At 37.5% G+C, this 23,981-nt stretch overlaps 1 protein-coding gene across 1 annotated transcript in view; it reads left to right on the top strand.

Annotated features, from left to right (window-relative positions):
- The first annotated feature begins 3,116 nt into the window (after positions 1-3,116).
- The window catches only part of LOC108764123 (plectin), a 69,642-nt gene continuing 48,777 nt past the window's right edge, over positions 3,117-23,981 (top strand). Inside the window, exons 1-3 of the mRNA XM_018512175.1 lie at positions 3,117-3,636; positions 13,777-14,629; positions 22,400-22,461. Of these exons, the coding sequence (XP_018367677.1) occupies positions 14,446-14,629; positions 22,400-22,461 (246 nt within the window). The 5' untranslated portion in view covers positions 3,117-3,636; positions 13,777-14,445. The remainder of the gene's footprint in view (positions 3,637-13,776; positions 14,630-22,399; positions 22,462-23,981) is intronic.

Raw genomic sequence — 23,981 nt, 5'->3', positions numbered from 1 at the left:
TAAATAGTCTCAATACTTAATACTTACAAAACAAAGACATAATTCAGGGAAATAAGCTTACCTTGTGGAATATTTTTGATCTTCTGTTTCATTTTTTTGAAAAATTGATACTCTGCAACATCTAACACTTGCACAATATTTTATGTTTTAATAAGTTCGAATGTATTTTAAATGTACACTGAAAAAAAATATAGTCAATTTTAATAAATACTTAGTTGAATACATGCCAACTAAATATTTATTAAATATGAAGATATATTTGCATAAATGCCATAAGACTACCTAGATATTATGTCGTAATTTTTGAAATTATCAAATAATATAGTACCTCTTCAATAATTTATCTTATCAACGTGAATTCATAAGATTTAATCAGCGTTCAACGTAAGACTGATTTTGTACGCGAATCGCCGTACTTATATATTTGCGTCCCCATCGTTGTACAGTTAGGAATCCCAATTAAAGTTGCTGCCAGCTGCTCAAACGAGAGTTACATTTTAAAAAAGCCATAGTTACAGCCGGATTGAATAACTGGTAACACTAAATAGCTAACAATAAACCTACAAATTTTATGACATTTAAGTTTATTGGTACTGTCGGTACCAATCGGTTTACTTATTTAAACATTAAGCATGATCCAATTTATTTCTTTAGCTGTATTTCCGCATATAAGTTCCAAAAAAATAAAAATGTCCCAATTAAATTTACAAGTTATTTTGATTAAATTACGTTAATTAAGAATGATATTAACATTTAATTAAGATAAAAGCTAATATAAAGTTCTTTTTTTGAGTTTATATTTTGAAAGATTGATATACATGAATTCCTAGTAGCAATTTATCCTTGATGTTACCATTATAACAGCGTTAGATTAAAGTATGAATATAGCTCATCAATTTAAGCATCCCTAGACACGCATATTGCTGAGGGTTACGTGGCTGCGAGAAATAACACGTGACCCCACCGAGAAGATTCGACCAGAATTCTCTCTCTTTCTCTCACTCGATTCGCCTATAGAACAGTCTGGGTGGGGTATATGAAAGATCGTCGGTGCTCTAAATAGTGGTGGTTTCCACTTGATTGCGAGTGCTTCTCTGGATCGAACTCTAGAGTTTAGAGCGTCATTAGAGGCCAAGTAATCGGGCGTAAATGCCTCAATGATGACGCCCGTTATGATACAAATACGACTGCTCTCCTGACGAATATCGTTCGATGAAACGCTCAATGTTTTTCGCACGTCTTCTCGTAATGTCTCGCATGATTCCGAATTGACATTGTGATAACGTAATCTGCTGTAAAAAAATGTATGAGAACGTAGGTGATAAATCAACAACCTTGCCGCATTTCTTGCTCAGAGATCCACAATTTTTTCCTCTTACGATCTGAAACTCGTATCAAACTGCAGATTAAGATTGACATTGAATTGGAACTTGACCAATCGAAGCAAAGTTTACTAAATTTGATATTCGATTCCTTTCTTCTGATTATTTAAATTTTAATCTGATCTGAATCCATATATTAGAAAATTGTGTTAAATTCACATTTTACATGTCTTAAACGGTCTATTTAAGTTTTTGTATTAATTTAACTAAAAATAAATATTTTAGAAAGTAACACAAATATTACGTAAAAAATATGACATTAACATAAATTATAGCAAACTGTGGAAACATATTTTTTCATTAAAATTGACATTTATGAAATATTACGTTAACATGTATTTTATTTATTCATCTTTGAATTTACGTTTTAAAACACATTATTTTTGTGTCATTAATTACTTACTCATTGTGTCAACACTAAGAAATGTTGAATATCAATGTAACACAAAATATTTAAATAACGTAATCACATTACGTTAAATTAAATTATCTTAAAAATTTAATACAAAATTTTAACAAAGATTTAAGTGGACTGTTTCTAATACAAATACAAAATGCTCTTTACTATGTAGTCTGATACACTGAGAGAAAAATGTTTGGTATTTGTAACTATAATTACATATCACTATAATTATGATTATTACTGCTATAATAATAATAACAACAGTAACTATGTATATAGTTCTACCAACAAATGTATATAGTTGGCAACCTAAAATGACTATAATTATAGTTGAAATTACCATAAAAATGATTCAAGTGACTATAATTTTATAGTTATATTTGGGAACAACCATAAAAAATATGGTTATTCCCAAATTATTATAGTCACTTGAATCATTTTTATAGTAATTTCAACTATTTTATGGTTATAACAACTATAATTATATAGTCATTTTATGTTGCCAACTATATACATTTGTTGCTAGAACTATATACATATAATAGTTACTGTTATTATTATTATAGCAGTAATAATCATAATTATAGTGTGATATGTAATTATAGTTACAAATACCAAACATTTTTCTCTCAGTGTACGAATTCAAGAATTGAAATCTGCTCGACTGTTCTAGCAATCGGGCGAGAAGATACAGTAATATCCCGACCTGCGTGCAGTGGAAAGAACAAGGGAACATATGAACGTAAAATGTTACTTCCGTAAACTCACACCTCGTATGTATACCCCTGTCGGTCCGTGACCTGCCTTACTGGCTCCTTTGGCGTGTAGCCTATCCTCTACGGCACGATATCGGTATGAGGAGGTACGTTCGTCGTCCTCTCTTACCCTCCAGCCTGGTTCTCTTCTCCTCTCTTTTCTGGTCTATGCTTCACACTCTCCCTTCCATCGGGTCGCACTCCTTCGTCTTCCGCAGGAGCAAGCGAGAGCAGGATTGTGATCAGGGAACCGATGGGTCGTCGGCTAGAGGGAGAGCAGTGAGAACGGTCGTCGGCTCGGTGAGGAAGGCAGAGGGGATAACAGGCCCGTTTCTTGGATTTCTCTCTCTTTGTCTGTTTCTCTCTCTCTCTCTCTCTCTCTCTCTCTCTCTCTCGGGACAGCCGGCCGCCGGGTGGGCGGCAGTTGTCCAGGCGTCGGCAGTCTGCGTTCCGAGGCGACGTGGCCTGCACGGCGGAGCGACATACCGCGTCCTCTCCAATTCTCAGTGCGCTCTTTTCTCTTTCTCTCTTCCTCTCTCTCTCTTTCTCTCTCTCCTCCTCCCTTCTTTTCTCTATCCTTCCGTCTGCTTCTCTGTATCCTCTCTCCAAGTCTCTCTCTCTTTCTCTCTTTTTCTCCCACTTGAAACGCGTGTCCCTGTCCGCTCCTCTCGTCGCCGCCGTCTCCGTCCTTGCGCCTAGCTCTATCTCTTTCCATCTATCGCGTACGCTCCTTGTTGCTCCAACACCTGGCTCGCGACGCGCCTCTCCGCTCCGCTCCGGATACACAGCGGCTTCGTCAACGCGCCGCTGTCGTCTTCGCGGTCGCCGTCATCGTCGGTCGTCGCCGGCGCGCGGTATATGCATACGCACGTTCGTATGCACTCCGTGAAAAGGAGAGAGAAGAATTCGCAGTGCCACGTTTCGATGCGCCCGGTCGTCGCCGTGTCGCGCGTGTTTCCTCCGCAGCACGAGGAGTAGTGAACTGTGCGCGGGCGCCGGACGACGCGAACCGCAAGCGAGCGGCGGTCGCTCGTTCGCATTTCCAAGCCTTGGTGTGTTGCTCGTACGCGGGTGTCAGTGACATTATTCTAGTCTAGTAGGTACAGCTAGCGGCCTAGAGCGACCACGCAGAATCCTCGCGCGCGGTGCAAACGCTAACGTTTCCCAAGCTTCGAGTGTACGTCTGAATCAGCTACGATAAAGTTCACGTTATCAGCTGCGATAAACACGATACGGAAGTCTTACGGTATTTCAAATACGTCGCTACGACAGCTCCAGCGCGAGGATTCTGGATCATGATTGACACGTGTACGAAGAGAACTGCGAGTTTTTAATGATTCAACTATTGAGATTTGTATATTTTGCTTCGGATTAAGTTCTCGTGCTGTGAATATGCGGAGGTACTCTTTTCTATACGAAAAAAAAAAACGGTTTTGCTGAAGTATCTAAAAATTTAGCTAGATACTGATTTGAAAATAATTTTGTTAAACTATGAAAAGAATTATGTTGAACGTTCAAGTTGGATTGTTAAAACTGTTTGCAGCATTGCTCATGTTGCTTGAGAGTTTCCTGTGGAAATTATTTTGAACTAGAATATTATTATTGTGTAAACAGAACTATTAATAAAATTTCCAATTTTTGAAAGTGAAGTGCCAACTTCACAGAGACTTAGCTTGATGGTCCTACAAAATTCTTTTCACATCTCTATCTACCTAAATTTTTAGATATTTCAGCAGGGTCATTGTTTTCGTATCGAGAAGTGAAATAAATAAATTTAGCGAGATATATATATTATATTTCAATTTTTATCTTTAATTTTTTTCTCATTTATAACAATATTTATAACAATTCGACTAGCCATCGAAAAATTATACATTTAATTATGAAAATATCCCAAACGACTTGGCAACACCAAGCGTCTGTTTGACTCATACGCCTCGTAATCACGGCAGTTCTGACACTCCAGCCTTCTGCTTTCTCATTCTCTCGCGATCGATAATATTCGATGTCAATGAATACACCTCTTTTTTCATATGGCGACTTTTCAACATGTTCGTCATTATTTCCCATGCGTACTCGATATACCTGTTATCAATTCGATATGTTTCATTGACATTAGATTTGTGATTTAGGTCGATTTCTATCAATGTAACTTAACTTTTCTAGGTATAATTTACTCCTTATCTTTTTCTAATTCCTAGAATTAGAAGAAGAAAATAAATTAAACCTATAGATTTAAAGTTTATCTCTACATTGATAGAAATGCGTGGTATTAGACTTTTAAATTATTGATTTACACGTCGTACATATGTCGTGATGCTTACACAGATTTTATCGCATGTAGAAAGTTAACTATTATGAACAGGATGTATTATGTGTTCTTTAATCTATTCTCTACGACATCAGATTTGATCTTTAGATAATTTAAATTTTGCTGAAATCTATGCTTCCACAGCTTGCTTATAAATTGTGCCAGTGTACATTTTTTAATATTATAATGTTAATTTTTTTTATATAATATTTGTCGTATTTTCTGACATGTTTTCTTATGTTAAATTAACATAAAAATTTAAATGGACCGTTTGCGACACGTGACTATGTTAAATTTCACACAAATTTTTCAATTGTGTATTTTCTTACTACTGAAGAATCAACAATGTAACGTCGTATCGGCTATCAGTTAAGTGTTGCGTGTTTATCTGTTATTATCGATACCGCATAAGCCGGATAAATATGAGATACCGTGCAAGGTAAAAACAGTGTAATTTGCCTAGTATGCTTAATAAGCGGCGCAAATACGCTCCCCAAGATAATATTAGAGAAATATTCAGTCGCCATCATCATCGGAAATATTTAAAATTTTGTTAAACCCAATGCGGGTTCTTTCTTCTCATCAACAGTTCAGATATTATCGCTTGAACAATTTTCCCGATGTCGTGTCGAGAGAGACAGACCGCTGTGGGATAAGAAGAAAGTCGTTTTTATCGAACGCGAACGATTATGTAATAGACGCCGAGAGCGAGGAACAGCGCAAGTCGACAAGTCGCACGACAAAACTGGTCGAGGCGGAGACGTGCACAGGAGCATATAACGTTTACTCACACGCCGGCTCTCGAGTCGTGCGCGACTTCTTAATTTGGTTGGATCGCGATACTTTTACTTGAATTGGCACTGCCTAGTATACTACCCGCCGTTAATTCGCTCGGCAAATTTATTCGACAAAGATCGGAGTATATAAATAATCGTGATTCCTGCGGCTTGATTATTCTCTAAGGTATTCAGCAATAAATAATGAGTTTCAAGTCGGCAACATCAATGGAAGATAATAAATGCCGAGAATAAATATCTTGTTTTACGCTGTTGACTGTTCTTAAATAAGACTAATGTGTGATCGATCAATGCATCTTTTTGTGTCAAACATTTATTTAACCTTTAAGTGGGTAGATGGGATGGCCATAGCACCCCCAAGACACGTTATATTATGAAATTTTTGAGATAGATTCCGATTGGAATTGTTTTGTTTTCGTTAGAAAGCACAATGGAAATTTTGGGAATAACTGAACAATTCCGATTGGATAATTCCGGATAATTCTATAATAGTCTTCTTCAAAATCTTATTCTGGGAAAGGAAAATAAAATATTGTCCAGATATTCAAAAGTCTTAAAGCCATTTTGTGACACCTCGAAAATTTATCAATGGTTCTTTTATTCAATCTACCAAACTACTTTTAAATTTATGGTGGAACTTGAAAACTTTTAGGGATGAAGAATTGTGACAAAAATTTATTTTTTTTAAATGTGCTAACTTCACAGTGGTTCTTAAAACTTTTTTACCATTTTTGTTTTATAAGAGTATAATTAATGTAAATTTAACTATAACATAATATACTATTAAAAAATAAAACTAGTGAGAAATATAAAATTAAAATTTGTTTTGTCTGAGCACCTCATTTACCAATTTTTAAAACCATCTACTTACTTAAAGGCTAAAATCAATGGCTGATTTCATTTCATTCATGTCCATTTGTGAGGCGAGGTTATCTCTAAACTCATTTGAATTAATATATACAGACTATATGAATGAACGAATGTTCATTGATTTCCTTTGGGGATACAAAGAATTACTTATTGGTTTACGCAGACTATATTTGGAAGTTGTTTTCTGTATTATTATTCCTCTTTTGTAACGGAATTACTCATCGCCAAATCTCATTCTTTCTCGTCAATGTCTCGCTTTTCCTTTCTGTTATTCCACCTGCAGCAAGTTACTTTTTTAATGCATCGCGACGCTTTATGCTGAATGCGAATTATCGTAAATGACGCGAACGATTGTGCTCGATGGGATGAAATCATTCTCGGTTGTTTCCTTAGTTGCCCCTTGGCGAGCATGAACTCATCGTCTCCCGGTAAACGACACTCTAATGGAAGGAGTAAAACAACATTGAAAACGTCTGCAACGACTAAATATCCTTACATGGTCAACCAGAGACAAATTCGCTGTGCCATCAGTAAACATTGCGAGAGGTGCGATTCGATTGTAGGCGGGTACATCTAGGCAAATACAGGTGGGGCCTGTTCAATTTCAGGCTTAAATACGTGCTAACCGGTCCCTTCCTCTCGAAACTAGATTCGACGAGCCTAAACGAGTTTCCCATTCTTGGTAGCATCGGCAGGTAGAATTCACTTTCCATGGCAATAGGAACTTTATTATCGTTCATGGCAGTGAAGACGATTCTATCGAGGGAATTTCAGGATATGCACGCTAAAACGTGTGAGTCAGCAGTATTCTTCCTCTCGGTTGGAAAAGACTACAAAAGTGATGCTGGTCCGTCCGTAAGGAATCTTGGGTTTGTCCGGCTGTACATCTTTATCGCTAATTCTCACGGTTTACCGGTCACTCTTTATTTGTACACTTGTTAGCTGGTAGTTCGTGGCAAGAATAAACGTGATTCTCTACCCATGCTGCTTGTTGATGTCGCGTCGGCGGCGATTGCAATGCATTGTGATCGAACGCGGTGCACGTTCGCGTCCGCGCAGATTACGCCTCCGCCAGCGCAACCTGCTCTCGGTATAGCTCGTGACATCCGTGCGAACACTTTCCTATCTCTCGTTATCTCGTGCTAACCCACGTACTCCGCGGCTCACACAGCCTTTTAAGGGTCGGTCGCGACCGAAGGTATCACCTTCAATTGTTCCGTACTCTCTTTTTGAGATCAATCTTTAAGCCCGTATCAGACAACGGATTGAATTTTGTTCGAAATTTAGCCAATCAAAACGAGGTCCATTAAATTTGATACTGCAGGTTTTTTTCTTCTAATTGGTTAAATTTCAATCCAATCTCAATTTCAAATTTAAAATCAGATATGACATTCAGTTCAAATTTATAATGTCAAGTTATAACTAATTTTAGTTATTTTTAATTGTCATTGCTCCTATCCGGTGTCGTTAATTTGACTAAAACAATGGAGTTAAACAATTTAACTTAAGAAAACATATTAATTTAGATTCAAATTTAGTTTATTATTTACCAAATACATACGTTAATCTGGCTGATGTTTACTAACAATAAAAGTGAATTAATTTACATTTTGACACACAAGGAAATAAAAAATAACTAAATGTTGTTTAACTTAAGGAATTGGGTTACCATTGCTACTTTTAATTACATTTATTATTGTCTACCTTGACTTTGGTAAACATGGGAAAAGCACGATATGTTCTAAAATTTGGAACATACGACATACCAATCCAATTTCAATTCTAAGCTACAGTCTGATACTGGTTTTAGACAGATCTTTAGATTAAAATAAAATTTAAATTGGTTTACAATATAATGGGGAAAAAATATGTTTTCATATACTGTGTGTGTATTTATGATAACGATGGAATTTTTTATTCACGCTTCGTCATGTTGAGACATCGGAGTCATCGCCTCAGGAAGCGACGTGTTTATTCTGTCATCATCACGCCTACTTTGCCTACCTTTGAAATCGATATATCCTCGGTTTCTCATTACCTTAATCGTTCGTGGCCCCTCACCTACCATGTGACCACATATGTAACTCATCGTACGAGCCGACGCCCTTTCGAGGGGTAGCCACGGCCGAGCGACCCACGTCCTACGAAAATCCATACACGTCGATTACACAGAAAAGATACGGAATTGAAGGTACGGATAAACGCGTGGGTAACTTTTTCGTAATCCACGCGGGAGACGCGCGATTCGATTAGTCTCGGCGGGCCTCCGAGTCCCCTTCAAGGTTGATCGCGGAGGGAGTAACCTCGCCTGGGCCCCGGGAGTAATGGGCCGAGATCGACTGCGGACCCGTTATGCGACTTGGCGCAAGAATGCCGCCGAGCCGGCCTCCGCGTAGCCCGCGTTATGCCGCTCGAGATACGAGCGCGCGCGCGTGCCTTCCTCTCCTTCGCTGGTTCCTCCTTGCTCTCACGCGAGGGAACATGCCTCCCCCTCGGATTTTTTCATCGATCCTCCAGAATTGGCAAAAGTCCACATTTTTCGGATAAAGTCCATGCCAGTGGTAAAAACCGGCAAAAAACCTGGTCTTTTCTATTAAAAATAATCAAGTAAATAGATTTGATTATTTTGAGTAAAAATACATTAAGAGGAAGACACAAGGACCCTGTATGGGCTTGCTTTGAATCTTGTACAGTTGACAACATTATTAAGCAGAAATGTATTGCTTGTGGAACATTAGTTAGGGGAAAAGCTCCACGACTGAAACAACATCTTCAAAAGTGTAGTAAGTTTGAAAAGAACGATGATGATAATTCAAGTAAAAGTGAATCAGACAGGAAGAGTGAAATGAATAAATCAAATAAAAGAAGAGAGATGGATCGATACCGAATCGCCTTCATATATTTTAAAGCAGCAGTTTTATAGTTTTTATCAGTTTATTATTCCAGTGGATAAACTCCGGACCGGTAAAATCCGGAATTTACCCTGGTTTTTTCCACCCACTGGATTTTTCCTGCCAACCCTGCAATCCTCCGTTGAATGTAATTTTCAGCCTTTACCTCTTTGAGTGCTTACTGCACTGAAAGAAAAGATTGGCTGCTGCAGCAAATTAGATGGTAAAATATGGCATAGCATTTTTATTTGGTTGCAACAGTCAATTTTTGCTGCAGCCAATTGTTGGTTGTGTTAGCCTATCCGCAATGTCAGTATAGGATTTTGATTGGCTAACGCAACCAAAAATTGGTTGCTACAACCAATTAAAAATGCTATGCCATATTTAACCATCTAATTTGCTGCAGCAATTAATCTTTTCTTTCAGTGTAGGAACCCATCACTGGGAAAAATGTCTGGAATAGATATTCGAGAAGATTCTGATATCAATCAGAATTCTGATTATCTCAATTATAAGAATTGTAGTAGATTTAATCAGAAAATTCTGATTCGTTCATTTTCAACCTCTAAAAAAATATCGGTTCGGATTTAGTGCCGTGTAGTGTCCATGTAATATTCTCATCATATTAATATCAATTACTTTTCATTTACATCAGAATAATTCTCATTTGTGACGTCATAATTCAATTGAATGGACGTTTCTTTTTATTTTGACAAGTGAGATTTAATTGAATTTTTACCCATAATCTGCACAAGCTTGAGATCATGTATACTGGGTCTTGTTAACCTGTTAATTCACATTGAAAGTGAAGCATAAATCTGTTATGCGATAACTTTGTCATTAAAATAAGCAAGTAGTAACGTCATTATCTAAGTATAAAATACATAACCTTAGATTTAGTATCACTTATGTGAAAGTGAAAAGCAACTACTATTAACACCAACATGGTGTGGATTTAAAACTCATGACGTTAAATCCGCACCGATATTTTTTAGAGTGCAGAATTCAAATTGATGCAACCTGCAGACATTTTTCTCAGTGATCGCAAAACTTTCGCTCAGAGACGTGCCACTTCTAGCTCTTCTAGCTAGCTATTGCGATATTCGTGTATGCATATAAGCAAGTAATAGCTCGCACAGGCGATTGCGCGAGGCAGGCATTCGTAATATCGTAGTTTCGCTCCGTCATTTAACTTGCCGGTTAATACTCCGTAGTTATGTGTCTGCGCGCCTTCGCCCCACGCTCTGCGCGCGATGTTAGATATTAACGCATCGGAGATATTAATGTTCAACCCTTCACAGACAGTTTCTCTCGCGCGGCAAATAGCGCCGGTCATATAGTGCCGCTATTGATGGATCCGAACTTGATGCATCCGCGTTTTTGGCATACCTTCGCACTCTCGCGGTATATGACGCGCTCTCCGCAAGCGGACTATGCTCGTATAAGGCGCACGTATATATACTCTCGAGGATGCAAGAGAGTAAGTTTTCTCGGAACGCATGATTCAGCACCCGGCGACATTAAGTGCGAGACCGTCGTCGCGCTCGTATATGCCATTCGGCGTTTAATGAATTAACAAGGGCCCCGTCCATTAGGCGCGTCCCGATGCGGTACGGGATCAATTAAAGCCACATTCACGGGTCAACGAGCGGCGAGAGATGCATTCTCCTCGGTTCGCGCTTAGCTCCAATTGAATTCAGAAGGGATACCGTTAGATTTTCAATCGAATCCAAAAACGAGCAGCGAATTCAGCCGGGAATTGTTAATTCACGCTCGATGAAAAAACTCTAATTGCTTTTGCGTCGATCGAGGTTTTCGATTCGGGTTTTTCGATTCGAGAGCTAGGCTTTTTTTGTTAATCATTTTTTTTTTCTCGCGGTTATATTTAACAACGCCGACGAGAAATATATGCGGGATGAGGGGATCGGTTCTTGCGTGTAATGGCGATCGGCTCGTTGCAGAATCGACCTCACCTAACCGCATGTCGCGTGGCGACCGCGTCACTTTGTTTTCTTTCCGTTTCTAATTTCGTGCGGGCACAAGAGTGACGACCGGCTTCGGCGTGCAGGGTGCGTACGACGCGTACGTGCGTAGTGCATTCGATCGCGCGCGATGAGACCGATCCGATGCGATCGTGTATGCGCGTCGCGTCGTTGCGTCGACGCACTTTTCGTATTCCGCGCACGCAATTCCTATCGTCTTAGGCATTTAGTTCTGGTTTTCCTTTCTTTATACTGAATTCTTTTAAATTTTATCGAGAGAGAGAGAGAGAGAGAACGTTTATTCATATTCTCTCGCGTTTATTAATATTCTTCCAGGAATTGTGTGCGTGAGAATATTAATAAACATTCTCTCTCCCTTTCTCTTTCTCTGTCAGAACATCAAAAGAATTCGGTAAGAAGGTTTTTTCTTGTAAATTTTATTTTCAGAAAATGTTTATCAATACTGTAAGGGCAGGATTGCATTAGAACTTCACGGAGAGAATTTTTTCTTAGAATTCACCCTGAAAATATGACTTGTGGGACTTGAAATACAACATTGTATTTCGAAGAATTTTAATGTAAATCTCTCTCATTCATTAATAAAACTACAATAAAGTAAGTTTGATCAATTTTACTGAAGTGCATAGTAAAAATCTTTAAAGTATTGTGTTGTACTACAACTATTATATTTTCAGGATAGAAATCAGGCAAATCATGGAAAGCTAGGGAAATTGAAACCGTTCAGAGAAAAGTCAGGAAGTTTTGCAAAAATTTTCTGGGAAATAAAATTCTTAGTTTGGAAATCAGGGAAAAGTTATGGAACTCTATAGGAAGAGCAATTTGTGGCAACTCTGAAGGCGAGACCTATAAGATCATAGAAAAAAGAAAGACAGAAGAATTAAAGTAAAGAGACAAAAATATGAAATAATATAAATCTGAGAGAGAGGGGGGTGTGTCCACTGAACGGGGTAGTGCAATAATCTTCCGACAGTCCCCGCCGCCGCATCGGCGAATTGGTCCATGACGGACCTTCCTGACACACGCACCGACCACACGACGGGCACCCACGTACCCATTCTCCGTTTACCATATGCGGGGAGTTCGATCTCGCGGTTAGGCGCGCTTCCATCGTCGCCTTAAGGCTCTGCCGATGCCAGGCGTGTGCGTCGGCGCTCAGTCTCCACGCGCCTCGCGGATCGTCAGTTTGAAAAGGTCGCTCGATCTGTCCAATCCGCTCGTCCATCTATCCGTCCGATTTCGCTTTTCTCTCCGGTGTTTTTCACGGCCGGAGATCTTCGACACCGTACAGCTCCAGCCGTAGGTGCGTGTCGTAGGCATTACAGTGTCACGAATTAGAAAAAGCAAAATTGTCTACCGGTTTATACCCAACAGTTTCAGTTTATTTTACCAAGTGAAGGAACTCTGATAGAAAATTTGTTGGTCGAGTAACATGTAGTGCAGTGTCCTCATAAAATTATCCATTAAATCCGACGTTATTAGCCTTGTTTATAAATTCTGCGATCTATTCTTGTTTGTCTGTGTAAAAATATACAAGTTATTTGCTATTAAGGCCTATAAATTTTCAGACAAAAGGGATTGCGAATATTCGGTTAGATAAATCATAAGCTAATTATGATTAATCACATTTTATTAACCGTTGTTGCGGTTGTGCTGTTACCCTATCCTAGTTGTTAGCCTAATATGCTGAACGATCGATTATAAATTTGATGGATACGCGTGGGTTAATAGTACCTGGTGGCCGGGCGTAACCATGATCGAGTTTCCAAGTTCCTTACTAGGCGTGCACCAAGGCTGTTGATTTCTAATCTAAAGCGGATATATCGATCAATCCTTTTTATTCTGATCTCGTTACTCTTTGTTTCCACTGTTTTTTTTTTTTTACAATTCCCTCGATCGTTTGCGATTCGATGGCTAGTGCATCAATTTGCAGTACTTCTTTCGTGCAAAATAATGAATTAATCGCGTTATTACACGACCTGTAACTGAAACATATAAGTTCTGGTGATTCAAAAGTTTTTTCTAATTATTAAATAGTAATGATTTAGAATAATTTTATGTTTCACCATCTTATTTTTCACAGTTCTAAGCTTGAAGAATTTTTAGAAAATATAAAACTCTAACAGCAAAAACTTTAATGGATCCCAAAGAATACCTTCTTTTAGTGTCAAAAAATATGTGTTCCCGTAGCGGGTTATGTATTTAGTTATAGTACGATTTTAGGATCATTTTCGAAAAATAAAATTGTTAGTCCTAAAATTGTCGAGGTTCTCTCCGGCCACGTTTCACTTTTATAGAATTATTTTTATTAAACTTCTTTTAACGTTCGACTATCTTACTCGCGCATTGCGCATTATCGTTGTACAGGTTTTCCATCTTCGTGTTGTCACTCACAGCAGCACGACGGCGAGTCGGGTGTTTTTCGAGAATTCACAAAGTGCCATATCGTATAAGAGGTTGGGGCGACATAAAGCGACGCGGTCTCATTTACATACGCCGCGCGGCAGATTGGAATCCGAAGGTGAGGGAATCCTTGGCCGATTCCTCGAACGACGGGAGGGTCCGAGAAAACCGATCGCGTTCCAGCCGAAGCTGGTGCACGTCGTGGTAAACAACGACGAATAATCGGCGGATACCACGAAGATTCGCGCGTCGTGCATTCCGCCACGCTGTCGAATATAACGGCGATAAAAACGAGAAGGAAACACGAGACTATTCAACGAACGACGAGCTGAAAAGCCGAGAGCTCTTCCAACTCGAGAGCGAACTTTGAGAGAGAAAATTTAGGAAAATGTAAGAAGAGTATATTCACGCGACTGGAAGCCAACGAACTAGGCGTGTCCAGGTATACTTCGAAAGAACGCGAGATTTCTACGAACACAAATCGCTGTCGAATGGTGAACGCGATTTAAACGCGGAATAAGCGAGCTAATCGCGAGCCCTGCCGCCGGCTGTTGTCAGGGCGGTGGAGAACGGTGCCGGTTCCGCGTTCTCGTGTCGTGAAGTGTGTCATGATAGTTCGCGCGTGAGCCGGGCATGAACGTTGAAACCTGCACCCTCTACTTCGCTGGGACGGCCCGGGGCCCGGAGAAGGACAGGATGTCGACCCAGGCTTACTACAAGGAGCGGCTCGGCTTCGACCCGGCGGACACCGTCGCCGAGCATCAGCGCGAGCAACGCTCACAGCACGGTTACGAGGAGTCACTCTCCAAATTCAAAGGTCAGAATGCAAACGGATTCCCGGAGGAGGGTCCGGGATGCAATGGCGAAATCGGGGAACACCGTGCTGGCAACACCCAGGCTTTCTGGGGCTGCTGGGCGATGTTCATTGAGGCGCACGGTAGGTCAAGAGAGAGAGATGTACAGAGTTGGCATGCGGATGCTGGAAGATTTTTCGTGAAAGCTCAGTTGTTTTTATTTTTCCCTTTTTGTGGTTTTTGTTGTATCCTGGAATTTTTATCCTTATATACTCTCTTTTTTTTTTTTTTTTGAATAAGTAAAGCAAACAATTTTTTTGCTATTTATCTGATTACTGATTTTATATAAATTCGAAACGAGAGACGTTCTCCTTGCGCGAAATTAACGTCTTTGGGATTAAATCGTTGGAATTTTTATTCCAAGCACGTAATAACCTTCGCAACATGCTAATTTCGACATTCCTGCCCGATTTAAGAGCGGAGGACACTTAAAAAAAACAGCTATAATTATGGAACGGTTCCTATAAAACGACTATAATTCGAAGTTGGCTATTGAAGTGAATATTCATGATACCTTTGTCGGTAGAAAACGTAACATACATTAAATTTACGATATAATAAATCAAATTCCTAAATGTACAGCATTATTTCCATGAAACTGATATAATTTGTGAAATTAATATTCTATATTTGTTTTATAATAATTATATAGTTTAACCGTAGTTTAACCGTGTCTATATACATAAAGATTGCACAAATATTTCCAATCGTTCATCCAAATATGCAATGCGTTTGCCTGCAGTTTGCAAATTGTAAATTTACTCACACACAGTGTGATGATATTGCTTTACTAACTTGGCGATTAAATTTGTTCCACCGACCGCGCTTGTAACACGCGCGATGCGCGTCTAAAAGGTTTGGGTTACGCTCGCGACGTTTGTTTGATAAATGTTTGAGCTATGAGTGTCGCTTTCCTCGCCTCACCTTTTTATAGCAGTCGAGTGTAGTTTACGTGTGGAATATCCAAACTTATCATCTGTATACATGAAATAAATAGACAGATATAACTAAAAATAGCGATTATCTTTTATCCTTTGTCTGTTTATATCCATTTTCACCAATGTATATTAATCTCGATTCAATTTACTCTTCGTCTTTTTCTAGTTCCAGAAATTAGAGAATGATGAAGAGTAAGTTGGATCGAATTTAAAGTTAATCTATAGAAGATAAAAACAAAATATACCTATTTAAAATTATATTATTTATTTTATTACTGGTTTATTACACAGTAAAAAAGAAAATGTTAATTTTAACATGTTTTACATGTCCCAGGAGATCCACTCTAAATTTTAAGTTAAAATAACTCATTCGTCTTGTGTTATTTATTAACGAACTAATAATGTTAAATAATTGACACAATACTTTACATTTATATTTGTTATTTTGACTTTAAGGGTGATTTAAAACTAACATATAAAATAAGTAGAGTACATAGACGAGTAGTTGCAGTAACTCGTAAGAAAATGTTAATAAAACATTTTTGTTCGTATAATGTGAATGAAAAAATTCTTAGATATGTTAAATTGACTTTGAGATATATAGATTAATTGAAACAATTGTGTTAAAAACACTCAAAATAATATTCCATTTTTAATTGACATAAGAAAGTGTTAAGTTAGAAAGGTGACATGAATCTAACACATCAAAATATTACAAAAATAATAACATATCAGTTGTATGTTAATTTTACATTGAAGTAATAATCAAAATGTGGTAACACAAGAAAAATTCTACATATGGACGCACGATTTTTTACTGTGTAATAAGAGCAGCTCTTTGCGTTTAATATACTCAAAGTTTTAGAGAGTATGTATACATTGGTGGAAACGGGCATAAAGCCGTAATTGCACAACCGATTGCCGATTGCGATTGTGATTGGCGATTATTTCTCAACCAATTAGAGCGAAGTAATCGATGACTACTTTGCTCTGATTGGTTGAAAAATAATCGCCAATCTCACAATCGCAATCCAATCGACGATCTTAGTGTGATTACGGCTTTAGACGGCTTAGGATGTCTGTCAACCTCCGTCCACCCCCGGAGAATCCGGAGAAAAATTTCAGAGTTTGACGCGTCGCATTCGCGAAGTCACGCGGATCCGGTGTTCCACGCACGCGGAGTTATCCACGGCCCACCATTTTACAATTACGCCAAGTAGACAAACAATAAACAATGGCCGTCACTTTTCATAATCTCTGCCCACTCGGATTGCGCATTGCGACTCGTATACGCCCAGTTAGCTGCTTTTCACTTAGCGCAAAAGTAAACGGCCGGAAGGCTCGTACAAATGACGTCAGCGTCGTGTCGTTCGCCGCGATTGATCACTAATTTAATCGTAATTACCGACATCGCGTCCGGCGAAGAGTAATTCCACCCGTGACGCGGCCGTTACGTCGTTGTTATCAACGTTGTTGCTTTCGTATCGTATCTCGTATCCCGCGCCTTGTCTCCTCGGGGTTCTTTTGACGGAGCTGATGGAGCGAAGGACGCGCATTATGAAATCGAGAGTCTCTCGTCCGCGCGTTACAATCTCCTCTTACACGAGCTTACCAGAGGTGCGGTGATTAATAACGGAAGTGTTAAAATACGCTCGCGTCGTTGCTCATGAATGAGGTACATGAGATACATCAGCCGAAGATGTCAATCACGATTAGGCCATTCTCTTTCGTAGCTTCTGTAAAGGTGTCTTCGAACGATACATTTGTTCGATGAACGTTTGCATGCATACAAAATGGAGTAATGACTGGCAAAAATGACTAAAACTTGGATCTGTAAAGTTCGCATAACATTCTCTTTATATAAAAAAAAATTAAGCCAGTTCCAATAGTATTTTTCATAGTTCTACAGTTACTTATAAAAATAAAAAAAGTTCCATATTTTTTATACTAAAAATCAAAATTGAAAATATGACGTTGCTAATTTTGGTTTTTAATGTAAAAAATGCAGAAATTGTTTCTATTTTTATAAGGAACTGTAAGGTTCCTTATAAAGGCAGAGTTAAGACTCAAAGTTCTAAATTTTATTATGTTAGATGAAAGATTTATTAAGCTTATATATGACAGAAAAATTTTACTTAAATTTTTATTATAAACACTGTGGCGAGGATCGTACATATCAATGTCAGGATATATCGTGTAATAAACGTACTCAATAAAACAGTAAAATTTGTCACCAGAAATATATTCTGATCTACTATGCCTTGATTTGTCGAAAGTTTGATAACTGGACAATGTTACCTAACACCATCCTAAATGCTGAAAGAGTATCGCTAAAATTACAGCCAAGAACTTCCGAAAAGAATAAATACTGATGAATACATTCATTGACGTTTATCTTTAGCCCCTGCAATGTCAGTTAATGTTCTCAGAGCTTCCACATTCCAGCATTCGTATCTGCTAATAACAAGAACTTACTGAAGAAAGCGTGCGTCAATATATATATATACGCATTTCTTCAAGATTAGTTCATGTCTCTCTCTTCTACCGATGCGCTTTATATTGGAACATTTAAAAGGGGGATAAAATATACTAATATATTAATTTATTTTACTGGCAACTGATATATATTTTTGAAGAAGTAAGGCATGTTGTATCAGAATTTGTAATTATGTAATTAAAATATGTATGTGTATAATTAAATTATAAATTATATAGCAATTAATTTATTATAGAATATTTAGGAAACGTATCTGCCATCTATTTTTGGAATAATTTTAATTGGATAGCCTACAATTTATCGCCACGTGTCATAATATTTCGTCGAAGTTTTTGAGATTTGATCGTGAAATTGATTGTTCATTGGCATAGATTAGCGAAGACGAGCGATTAAGGCCATACCAATTAACGACTGACAATTCACGCGAAGCTATCTCTATAGTTATGACATTGGGAATTGAATTCTCCGAAATTACGTTAGCTCGTGATCGGTAATAGGTCGTTGTGGCACGATGATTAGACATCGAAAGACGGCCTTCGCAAGTTTAGACTCTGACTCTTCCCTGACGTTTATAAGGTGTTGGCTGTGAACGTTGAGAAACTGACACCTTTTCTTGCATTTTGTATGCGATCTGCAGCTTCGTCTGATATTTTCTATTCTAGACAGTCACGATTAAGAAATCTTTCTGTCGAGATTTTATTCTATCTACTGAAAAGATCATTATTTACTCTTACCATTATGACTGATTTAACTGATTGATTATACATTGGAAGTTGTTCTATGTAACAGATTAAATCATCTCTCAGTCAATTCTGTCTTCAACTATGTCAAACTTAAAACGCTAAGAGATTATTCAACTGCAGTGTACGTCGAAATATAAACTGATTATCATAGAAATAATAGTACATATAAATGGAGATTGAAGATTTCTGTATTTTTCTTGATTAATATATACTATATACATACATATAATTGTTTCGTTATCTTTTCAGGAAAGATAATAAAAATATAATATACATTAACAAGTAAATATCAAAGTATTTACGTCCTATTTTTCTTCTCAATGATTTATTAAGAAAGCTCTTTTGCCTAAGTTTTTACTTAAAGGAAGGTCGACTTTTAATTCACAAGAAAATTTGTCATTGAAAGTCAAATCGCGAAATGCGGGGTTCTTTGCATATTAATTGCCGCGTTAATTGCTGCGCCTAAGCATTACTCGAATGCAGTTTAGAATTGTTAACAAGGTGTTAAAACTGGGCCAAAGTTGGACCCAACAACGAGGCGAGATAATCTACGAAGAACAAATGCTCGGTTCGCAGAGTAGAATGGAATGTTTGATTTCGCGTAAGCTGCAAAGTTTGTTAAGCCACGCGCACGTGCGTGAGTATAAGACATTAATGAACTTTCCACGGATTTATACTAAGCAAAGTTTCCGACGCATACTTGTCACGCGAGATCTTTACCATTCTGAAAAAATTCTTCAAAATTAACATGTACTTTACACAATGCAGCTAATGCATGCCATTATGTCATCCTGTACATTTAATATTGATTGTACACATTTTGTTTTATATGTTTTGCTAAATGTACATTTCAGTCCAAAAGCTCGGAAACATTTTCTTTAAATTAATATTTTTCGAATTATTTATTTAACTATCCATAACAATGTGTCTTTTTAATATATTAATTCTTTAAATCCAATAAAACAGTTATCTGATCTGAAGAATTATCGTTAAAAAGCATATTGTTATAGATATTTTCTAAAGATTGAAAATATTTAAAAAAATTGACGTTTTTGATTACTCAAATATCTATAACAATGTTTTTTGAAACAATAGTTTTTTAGATTCTACAACAATTATATCCAATAATAATTATCTGAAGAATATTACGTAATCCCAAAACATGTTAATTTTTAAAAAGTTTTTTCAAACTTTTAGCTTGGAGTGTATTACAGGTGGACAATATATTGTATTTTCTTTTATGGTATCATTTCTGCGACGCGTATCACGTAGGAGTCGTTGAACGCGTTATGTGTTCATTAAAATGTTTGATCGCAATTCTCTCATGAGAGCGACAGACGCACTCGGAAAATATGATCGTTCACAGGGCAGTCCACTCGAGATATTTCTAAATCTAGAGAAGTGCTCCCAAGAGTATATCTCTTTTTTTTTTACCTCTTATTTTGTATCGTCTGGCGGTGTTAGGCTGACACTTCCTGCCGGCTTGTCGACCTTTTAAACGTACCGGTCGATGATACCGTCACTCGAGTGGCGTTAACTTTTCACGGGGTATGATGATGAGGTGTCAAGTATGCGTTGCAAATCATAACTTTAGATGGTAAATTAATGGGTATCGATAAACTCTACGCTAATTCTCCGCGATTATAGTCTTCAATAAATGATTTATGCATTAATGTCTTATTAATATGACGTACGCCCTACTTTTTGTGCTCGTTAATTTGCCACAGAATGATGAATCAGTGCTCTAGTTTGTTTTTCAACCTTTTTCAAGAAGTTCTTACAAGCATTTATTTGTTTCCTTATTGTTTTAAAAGTTTTTATGTAAGACTTTTATCTAAATTTTTATATAAGATTTCATTAGACATCCTGAAAAGTGATGTTAGTGCAGTGATAATATCGCTTTGATTAAAATGAGAGGAAGCACAATATAAAATATTTAGATAATTTTCACAATTAAAAAAATATTTTTTACTTCATGCCTTACTCATTTCTTAATTATTTCTAAATTTTTTGTCTTTTTATTTTCTCTAAAATTTTTGCACACTTGGAGATCCTTTGCGGCACATCGGTTGAAAAACTTTGTTCTAGTTGCAGATGTATGCAGTGTACGACATCTATTATACCTATATAGTCAATAGTTAATTTGTACACGTTTCGACATCTCAATCACCGAATACGAATCGTTAGTCTCATGACTGGGATGTCATTTAAAATTACTCATCCGTGTTTCAATAACCGCAATACGCTACAAAAATATATCATTAATTCATAAGAAACCCCGGACTTGACGTTGGCGTCCTTGCGGTCCCGGCCGTTGCGTCACGTCGATGACAAAACGGAAGGCCTCGAATGATAATTTCACGACGGCTCGAGATGCGTATTTCACAATACCCGATTAATATGAGATGTTTAGTACACGGAAAGAACTATTTATATGAAATATCAAATATTTTAGTTAGATACAGGTCTGAAAATAATTTTGTTAGATTATCAAAATAATTGTATAAGACGCTTAAGCTTGTTGTTAAAATGTTAAAAACTGTTTGCAGCATTAATCATCATGCTTTAATTTTCTACATAATTATTTTGATGGTCTAACAAAATTACCTTTAGATTTATATCTAGCTAAATTTTTACACTGAAAAACGAGTCTGATTGTATTGCTTCAGGTTAAAAATGGACAAATCAGAATTTTCTGATTCGTTCAAGAAATTTTTCTTAATATAGATATTCAACAAAATCGTTGTTTCCGCGTAAATTAAATCTTATTTATATAGTTTTATTTGTGGATCAATACAAGAGACAGAATTCTTCGATTCTATCCCGTATCACGGATTCTGTATCGCACAAGGTGGGCTTGGATTTTATTCATACGGTCCATTGTCCGTATTTTTGTGCTTCGCATGCCAACCGATGTATCGAGCAGCTTGCCAAGCCGGCCGACCTTCCGTCCGCTCGCTCGTTCGCTCGCGCCTACCTATCTACCTGTCTACCTGCTTGACCTCATCCAACTTGACCTGCTCCGGTTGCTTGCGACTTTGGTTTCGTTATACTGACCTCGACTATCCTTAAAGGCTCATTTCCAGGCGGCGTTGCATCATGACGCTCTCGCTGTCACGCTAGAGTCGTATGCATAACGTTACATCGTCGCGGCATAGTAATGTAACAGCTACACCTATATCAGTGCGACGAATTGCGAAATTCAATTGTCACGGTAATCTATATCGTTGCTGCGATGACAATCGCGGCGATATGTACCGTACTATAGTTTGAGCACTGCTTATATAGTACACGTGCTACGTTTGTGCAGCGTGACATCGAGCAAGGCTACGCTCGTTGCATAAATGTAGTGGCAATTATGATAATGGAATATAACACAAATTGTTGACAATTACGCTAATGTTATGAGGGGATGTTTTATATTTACATTAGCTATTACGAATACAGGTGCATTATAATGCATTATTGCGAACATTGCATTGCTCATAACATTGCAGTAATCGCTGAAGGAAATTTCACGTTTCTAACATTTCTGCTCTTTTTGTGTGTTCACAGACGAACGAGATGCTATACAGAAGAAGACCTTCACGAAGTGGGTGAACAAGCATTTGAAAAAGGTGAGACCGCTTCTCGAATTCTCGCGTTAGTTTTATATTGTCCTGCGGCGTTTTCTCGTTACTTCACGTCATCTTAATTAGCCCGATGGCACTGATGCAAAATATCCTCTATTGGAGAAATGTGAATAAATTTGTGGTGAATTATAGGAGGTATTTCAAGAAAATTATGATTTGTACGTTATAAAAATTTTGTACGTATTAAAAAATTTAATATTTTGGTTATTTGTAGCAAGAATTTTGAAATAAAAAATAAATGGATCTTTTCTCAGTAGAGGATGTTTCAAGTCAATCGTATTTCTTTTTAGAATTAAACGGGAAAATTAATATTTAAGAGAGAATATATTTTGAGATACTTCTGTATAACGACTAAAGGCTCGGATTACAGTAGAATTGTGTGACGCCCTAGGCCCACAGACTTCTATTAGACTGATCACTTCGCCATCATGTTTGATATTAAACAGTACCCTCGATAGGAGCTACCATTTTATATCCACCTCACATACAGTCTTGATCAAAAATATTAGGCACCTACATATATTTTTTCATTTATCTGAAATTTATCTGCATTTTGTTAACTACTTTATACGTTTAAAGGGTTTTTGGAATAATGAATAATTTACAGCAAATGCCATAAATCAATTTTTGAGCTGAAACTTTAAACAATGATTAATAAAATGCTTAATATTTTTGGCCAAAGTACGTGGAATACAGTACACATACGTGTTCATAGGTAGGCATTGGTTGCATTCAACAGAGAAAACTAATCAGTGAGCACTTAGTAACTTCTTTAATATGATTGGTTCCTACACTTACAATTAGATCCAGCGAAGAATTAAGCAAGACTCAATCATATTAAAGACTCACTGAGCGCTCACTGATCAGTTTTCTCTGCTGTACGCAACCATTAAAGCCTTGTATCCACGATACTAGAACTCGATCCAAGCTCTCGGATCATGAAATGTATAGCCAATCAGCTTACAGTTTTTACGGAAAACTAGCTATACATTTCTCGATCCGAGAACTCGGATCAAGTTCTAGCATCGTGGACACTAGACTTAACAAGAACTTCTTGGCATCATTTTTGTCCTTTTCTATCACATGCAAAATAATTGAAATGAAGTCTATATAGTTATAAAAGTATGTGCCTAAGATTTGAGGATTGTTAAGTGCGATCTTTTACCTTGGTCTTATCGTTCTAACTTCACATCTATTCTTTCAGTAAACAAGTCTCAAGTTTGAGATGAAGCATAATGGTTGTGTATTTTATCCATTTGCGAGCTCCTCGTTTTATGTCCATGTTACCGTGACGAAATTACAAAGGCGGATTGTCGTTTCATGCACAAAGCAGTAAATCATCCAATGCCGAAGAATTTACGATTCGCATAAATCGTGATCTGTGCAAGGAGGCACAGTATGAGAGAAAATTTATCTCTATTCAGATTATTTTTTTTACTCGATTGGAGGAGACAAATTTATACGTTGCTCAGTATTCCGCGAAGTACATAAATCTACAAAATTGC

The sequence above is a fragment of the Trachymyrmex cornetzi genome, unplaced genomic scaffold, assembly GCF_001594075.2.
Source record: "Trachymyrmex cornetzi isolate Tcor2-1 unplaced genomic scaffold, Tcor1.1 scaffold393, whole genome shotgun sequence".
Lineage (NCBI taxonomy): Eukaryota > Metazoa > Arthropoda > Insecta > Hymenoptera > Formicidae > Trachymyrmex > Trachymyrmex cornetzi.
The sequence above is the reverse complement of the archived record's forward strand: the minus strand, read 5'-3'. Positions and strand labels throughout refer to the sequence as shown.